At 45.5% G+C, this 7,500-nt stretch overlaps 1 protein-coding gene across 1 annotated transcript in view; it reads right to left on the minus strand.

Moving 5' to 3' along the window:
- Positions 1-6,736, minus strand: part of LOC122263443 (achaete-scute complex protein T4) — a 7,455-nt gene extending 719 nt beyond the window's left edge. The window contains exons 1-3 of the mRNA XM_043031854.2: positions 5,842-6,736; positions 1,895-2,362; positions 1-1,228 (exon numbers count right to left, since the gene is read on the minus strand). The exon at positions 1-1,228 is cut by the window's left edge and continues 719 nt beyond it. Of these exons, the coding sequence (XP_042887788.1) occupies positions 5,845-6,705 (861 nt within the window). The 5' untranslated portion in view covers positions 6,706-6,736 and the 3' untranslated portion in view covers positions 1-1,228; positions 1,895-2,362; positions 5,842-5,844. The remainder of the gene's footprint in view (positions 1,229-1,894; positions 2,363-5,841) is intronic.
- Positions 6,737-7,500: the final 764 nt, after the last annotated feature.

The following is a 7,500-nucleotide window of genomic DNA, read 5'->3' on the forward strand; positions in this document are numbered from 1 at the left end:
AATAAAAGTGTTAGTTAACAAATATAGGCATCATAGAAAAGGCACAAGTATAACGTTTGGAAGCATCAAAGATCACTGCTTTCATAAGGCACTAGAGATGCAGTTAAGCTTAATGCAGCGTTATGTGGACTGCACGCCCGCGCTTATTGCAGTGGGCGTACATTAAGCTGCATTAGTTAGGAAGCTCGTAATATATTGGTTTTAGTAACTATACTGAATCATATAAAATACTTGAGAATCACCATGAAGGAATCAAAGGGTTAAAAAATATGTCTTTATAGTTAAGATACTGTTAGCATTTTGGTTTTACATTTAGAACACAAAACATAGCAAAATAATCATAAAAACTCGCTGAGCATTTGAGTTTCACGAGATTATTACTTTGGCGAAAGCCATCTTGACCCCAGGAGTCGAGCTTCATAAACTCATTGTCATGACGTAACGACGTTGATTAAATCGAATTGCCATTAGAACGCTTAGTGATACATGCAAAGTCCACATGATAAGCATATATTCTCTGTGATTTTGTGACCATCTAATGAGCACGGATTCGTTATGTATGTTCAAAATGCATCTTCTCTTCTATTGTCAAACACACACAGACACACACACACACACACACACACACACACACACACACACACACACACACACACACACACACACACACACACACACACACACACACACGAGCCAATTTGTGTTGAATCAAGCGAAACTCCTTTGGGATCTAGATGTGGCGATGCCAGCCAAACACAGGGCAAACTTTGGCGAAAGTATAAAATGTCTTATTTAGGCTCTGCTGCACTTTTGACTAGACATTCACAAAACCAAAAAAAAAAGAAAATCATAGTATAAAATGTAGTTAATTCCTTCCCCACCAAAGAGAAAATAATGAACATTTGAATGATATCTTCCCATCTTTTTATCTGTCATGCTTCCTTTAAAGTGAGTCTGCTAGAGATTTACAATACTAACAGGAGACTTGTGAATCTACGACTTCAAGACACCGCTGAGACAACGGGAGACTTTTAGTTACAACGGTCTCCCGGTGCCTGTCCGTTGTTCGCTGTTATACCTCTTCCTTTTGTTCCCTTGCTTTATGGTTGGTCTACCGGATTCTTCTTTGTATTCTGTTGCTCTTCTAGCTCTCTCCCTTTACCGTCTCGTTATTCTCTGGACCCTTCCTTATTCCGTGGGTAAAGTCCGTAGCGCAACTGCACGATGTCTGTAAAGAGCGGAGAAAACGAGGTCAGGATAAAATAATATTAAGTTCAACAGAAATACATAAGTCTACAAAAATGGGTATCTACAAATTACAGATATTCGAGCCATGACACTCTCCCTTCTAATATCCGGCGCACAAGCCTCTTTCACTTTCACATTATCAAAGGTAACCCTAAAACTAATGGTCCGGGCTGGGAAGGGACTAGGAATCGCCTTCATTATGTCACGCACAATTACAGCCGCACAAATCACAAAATGTCAGTCACGGGAAAAAGTTCAGGAACTGATCTAAGACCAACAGGCATGGTGACGTCACACAGACGATGACGGTTACAACATTACTGGACTTGCGTGAAGTGCTCTGTGCTCTTTTATTATGATCTTCTCTTAGGGAGAGTACAGTACATACGTAGTACCCTCCCGAATACAAAAGATGTACATTCTACCTTTACTGAATTAAAATTATGAATAAGGAATTCCTTTCACTTTTTTTTAACTTTTTTTTGCGTTTTGTATTCTTGAAAGTAGACTAAGGATGTAAACGAGCTGGCTGCATTACAAATGTTAACCATGGGAACTCGAGGTACTCAAAAGCCCATGAGCAATTCACTCAGCCATTCAGCAAAGGAGGTAGGAAGCACTGGTTCCTTTTCACTATGGAACTTACCGATTATTATTAGCATTAGAAAGTGGGCAGCCCCTTTCTGCCTTCCTCTTCTTGCGAGATGGCAGAGTCCTCGGACTTGAACCCGGCTCTTCGGAAAGGGTGGCGTTCGGCTGGACTTCGGCCCCTGGAGACGGCGCCTGGAGCCTGTTCGTGAGCCTGGAAGCCTCGGCCGGCGAACCCTCTTTGGCGAGACAGGGATTTGGCTCTCCTTGGATCCCTGGAATCTTCTTGGTGGGCGACATTCACGAAGCGAGTCAGTAGAACTTGAGAAGCTATTTGGAAAACACACGCCTTGTTCTTGAAAGTTTAAGATATAAAGCTCCAAAGTTACGAGGACTTAAAGACTTTAAAAGTTTGGAGACTGTGTCCTCAGAAGGTCTCCTGGACTTGGTAAAAGATGGACTGGAGAAGTTGACCAGCAGGACATGATGATAGACAAGCATGACTAGATTCTTTCCCATGTAGGACCTGTGAAAGAGAGAGAGGGAAAAAATTAGAATTTCAATAGTATACAACTTTTCTAGCATATATATATTCTTCAGATTTACTCCTTACATACATGATATTCAGCTACAGATACCCGTTTCCTATGCTAAATCCTATACGCTTTCGACATCAGAATATCAGATTAGAAAAAAAAAAGAAAAAAAAAAAACTTATCCGCCAGTCTAGACAGCACTGAATTGAATTTCTCCAAAGCGTGGCCCGTTTCAATAGCGGCATTCAATGGACAGAATTATATTTTCCAGTTTTTCAAAAGACAAGTTGGCGGGGGCATTAATTTCGCGCCTGTCGGGAAAACGATGCTCTCTCCAAATATTCGCTTGGAGACTCCAATGCCCAGCAGGTAATAATCCTCGAACGACTGCCCACACTTATTATCACGTCATCAGTGGCGTCATTTATCAGAAATCGCCATAAATGCGCCCGAGCATAAATCCATATCAGATCTAATCTCCGTTTCCTCTACAGCAGCACAAACGTGTCCATAGGGCCGGGTCGGGGGGGCGAGGGACGGAGGGGAGGAGGGAGGGGGAGGAGGAGGATGAAGGAGGGAGGGGGGGAGGTGGAAAGTACAGCCGGGGAGGGGGGGGGTTGGTTGCTCACGAGTACTTGGATCACGGATTCAATTTTCATATATCCCTGTCTCATTACTATCACGATTTCCTCGTCCGAAGCGCTCTATGTTGAATCACGCATTAACACTCTATCAGAGCATAAAGAGCGGGGATAAAAACGCGTTAGATAACACCGGGAAATGCGAAAGAAAATTCCGCATATTATCGTATCTCTGGTGGCGGGAAGCAGGACAAAAGCAAGAGTCCGGCGGGATACGGACCACTGCACTACTTCGCCGCAGTGTCCGAACCCCTGCGCTCACGACTTCCCTTTCTTTCTCTGATCTACATTCATTTTGCCTTTTATTATCGCCAGTCATTGTGCTGCCTACGGTTCCCGATCCCCTTTATGACTGATTTCGGACAATCTTATGATATAGAAATCAAATGATCTGTGATATAGCTGGCCCGTAAGTTAAAATTCAAAGTCGATGCGCCACGGATTTCTACTTTTCCTACCCGTCCCCGTCGAGGAGCGAGAGAGCCGAGGTTTGCTTGCCCGAGACTACGATGGAGGGAAAATACTCGGCTACGCACGTATTCGTATTCGCCGAAGGGAAGAGCGAGTGAGTAGAATGGGTTGTATTTCCTTCCTTGCGCTTTGTCGTTAGATGAGAAGGTATTCCGAAAATGAGCTCTATGGCGAAACGTTCACTAAACGAGAGAACGTTATTTGAAGTCTTTCTTTAAAAAAAAGAAAAAAAGTAAAAAAAAAAAAAAAAAAAGTAAAAAAAAAGAAAAAAAAAATGATCTGTGAAAATTAATTGAATAAAAAGAATATTTGCTTGACTGGTAAACAGACATATACGTGATGAATCTGGTTCTCCCGTGCCTTCCGTCCCAGCCAAAGATGACACGGGCGGCGGGTGGGGTGGGCGCCGCGCGGGATGAGGGGGGGAGGGGGAGAGGTGAGGGAGTAGTAGCGGGGGGGGGGGGTAAGCGAAGGCTAATGGGGTGGGAGTTGGGGTGAGGGGAGGTGAGGGGGGGTGGGGGAGTGAATACGCGTGCCGTTCGCCCGTGCTGAGGACGCCGAGGTAGGAGAATTTCTAAGCCAATCAAGATCACTCTGCTTGGATCGTTTACGGAATCAAAAAATGCGATGTCGTAGTAGTAGTAGTAGTCGTAGTAGTAGTAATAAGAGTATTAGTATCAGTAGCAGTAGTAGCAACAGCAATAGTAGAAGTAGTAGTGATAGTAGTACAAATAGCAATGGTATTAGTAGTTGTAGTAGCAAGAGAATAAAGGAAGCATCAAGTAGTAAAGCTTAGTCATGGAGAAAGTAAGTATGAAAGTGTAAGTGGTTTCGAGGACAGAAGCCCCCGCACACACACCAGGACATGGACGGAACTGTGGCTTCCCTCAGCCCTGAATACCTGCTGCTGAAAGCTTAACGAGCGATGTAAATTTATGACCCAAAGAAAAAAAAAAGCGTCTATTTCTTTCATTCCCTTTCGAAAGTGATAAGATAGTGTTCTTCGCACGAGCATATCGCTACACCTCTTTTCTCTACATATGAGGAATAACTATCACCCCCTCCCTTCTTCTCCCCTCCCCTCCCTTCTCCTCCCCTCCCTTGCTGCCAAATAAAAAAAAGAAGATACGACAGAACTAGGACAAAGCGGACTCGCCGGGATATTGGTGCAAAAACTTTCCCACGCGCGCTCGAATAAACAATCATTTTGGGGTAAGAAACGGGAGCTGAATTTATGTGCACATATGTTGGCCCCCGGGTAGGGCATCGAGACCTGGGCGGGCGGGACCGAACACACACAAAGAGGAACCGTTGCTAGAGCCCGCGTCTAGTGTGACCCCCATCACCCTCAACCTCGTTTTGTTGAGAACCCTTGAGGCTACGAGTGTGATACGCGAGACCGGAGGGAAATAAAATGTCTAAGTAATGTAGAATCCTTGCTTTTGTGATTCAGTTTTTTTTCTTTTCTTTCTTTCTTTCTTTCTTTTTCTAGATTTCGCGGATCAGTACTTTCCCTTTCGTTGAAGTCTCCACCAATACAGGAAGGGCTTTTTTTTGTGCTTTTGAAAGATGTGTGTGTGTGTGTGTGTGTGTGTGTGTGTGTGTGTGTGTGTGTGTGTGTTATACATACATACATACACATACACATACACATACACATACACACACACACACACACACACACACACACACACACACACACACACACACACACACACACACACACATATATATATATATATATATATATATATATATATATATATATATATATATATATATATATATACATACATACATACATACATACGAATCCTCATCCTATCTTTGAAATATGATTTTCCTTTGGTCGAGGCTAAGAAGGAAGCCATTATCCTCTCGAGCCCAGGTGGGGTGGGAGGGTGTTTATCACGAGATCCGTCCCCAGGAAGCTGATAGGATTATAAAGACTTACGGAGACCTCTTTTAAGCTCTCTCTCTACCTGGAGGAGATCGCACTGCTCTCAACTGGAAAGGTGTCTTGGTCATGCCGCCGTGTTTAAGAAAGAAAGATGTCACAAGAGATGCTCGTACATCGCAAAAGCATCAATTACTCGTGATTTCAACGGTCCTACACTCAAGATTAGACTACAACATGATATGAATTAATATGATAAATCCTAATCCGTGGAGATCTGTTTTTCTTTCTTCTGAGACACCCCGCATCCCTCTTCCCTTACCATGCTACATGTTGAATTACTTCTTGTGCTGCTCTAACTACGCCCTCCGACACAGAGATTCCCGGCAACACAACCTCGCAAACAAACAAACAGACAAACAAACAAAAGACACGCCCAAGCAGAGCACGAGCTACTGACCTGCTATTGACACTGTTGCCACAAGGCGATGGCGTCGAGGAGCTCCTCGTCCTCAGGTGACGTGGCGGACTCGTAGGCGTCCAGGGGGTCGTAGGTGTCCGGCAGGGTCGTGGTGTTGGCTGGATTGAACACGTTGCTTAAGGTGGTGGTGACTGTGACCGGCGTCTCGTGGGATGACTGCGACGAGTACGCGGAATCGTACGATGGCGTCGGGGACACCGCTGCGTCACTGCACGTGGGAGACACTGCAGACACATTCATGGGGTACACTGACGCAGGCACTGGTGATACGTTTTCACTGTAATAGTAGCTTGGGTACTGTAAAACACGGTACTGTTGCTGGGACAAGACTGTCGTGGGCGCCACGGCGTTGGTGTAGGGGTGGGACGGCTCCTTGGGCGCTGGCGAGGGCTGATTTGAGGCGACGAGTGTGTTGGTGCGGTGCATGAGGGCATCGTGCGTGTCCAACAAATCTTGCAAGGATCTAATGTACTCCACAGCCTGTTTCAAGGTTTCTACTTTGCTGATCTTCTTGGCTTTAGCGGCTCCGGGTATGTGCTGGCGCAGCGTTGCAAACCCGTTGTTCACTTGCTTGACACGGTTCCTCTCACGGGCATTTCGGCGAGCCACTGTCACGGGCACTGGCGACACTACATACCCGACGCCACTAAAGTTGATGCGTCGCTTACACTTCACAGGTTCGGGACTTGGATCTGCCAATTTCCTTTTGAGTCCCGTCTTGGGCGGCGTTAACGTGGCGGGAGAGGCCGAAGTTGTGATCACTGTGACGTTCTTAGACACTGTCACGCCCTTGTGTGGCGATGGCCGAATTGGCACCAGGCGCTGTGTGGTGGCAACCGACATCCTTGTGGAATAACACGTGCAGTACGGGAGGCGGACGTCAACTAACTACCTTAAAAGCCGCGGCTCCTATTTGTAACCTCGTTTACTAAGCCACGCCCTCTCCCGCCAGGTGACCGTCCGCCTGATGCCGAACTCACCTGGAATATTCGTTCCCTATTAGCATTGCTCATAAAATGTGTTTTTTATTTATTCGACACCTTCTTTGGATTATCCCTAAAGGAGATAGTACAACGTTAGTGACTAATTCATAGAAGAGATCGTAGAGAAAATGGCGCTTCTATAAGGCGTCCAGCAAGTCCTGGCAGCAAGGCGGGCGCGTGGCTGCGCTCGCGACCAGGGCGCGTGCCGTAGCGTGGGGACCTCCACGAGGACGCTGCTGGCTCGGTCTTATTTTACATTTTCTTCTTCTGTGTTATTAGCTGCTATAACTGAGCAGACATTTCAAGCAACAAAAGTTAGATGTATGTACTTGATTTAGAAGAGACATCGGCACATGTTTGTGATCTCATAGATGCACTATAGTCTATACTAATAGTAACATTTGGAAACTCATAGTCCTTTCATGATGAGGGGGGAGGGGAGGGTCAGTTATCAGTAGCCAACCCGCACACACGAACACACTCAGTGACAAACGCACATACGCACAGTACTTACACATACGTACACAATGTGCAAGCCAATTCAAACGCACATACGCGTGCCTGCCTCACCCAACTAGTTGTCGTCATGCAAATGAAGATACTTTTCATTTGACGGAGTCCGTAGCTCACTCAAGACCAAGATTTCCATTAAATG

Source organism: Penaeus japonicus, unplaced genomic scaffold (assembly GCF_977035675.1).
Source record: "Penaeus japonicus unplaced genomic scaffold, GWHDUDI00000001_assembly GWHDUDI00000023, whole genome shotgun sequence".
NCBI classification, from domain to species: domain Eukaryota; kingdom Metazoa; phylum Arthropoda; class Malacostraca; order Decapoda; family Penaeidae; genus Penaeus; species Penaeus japonicus.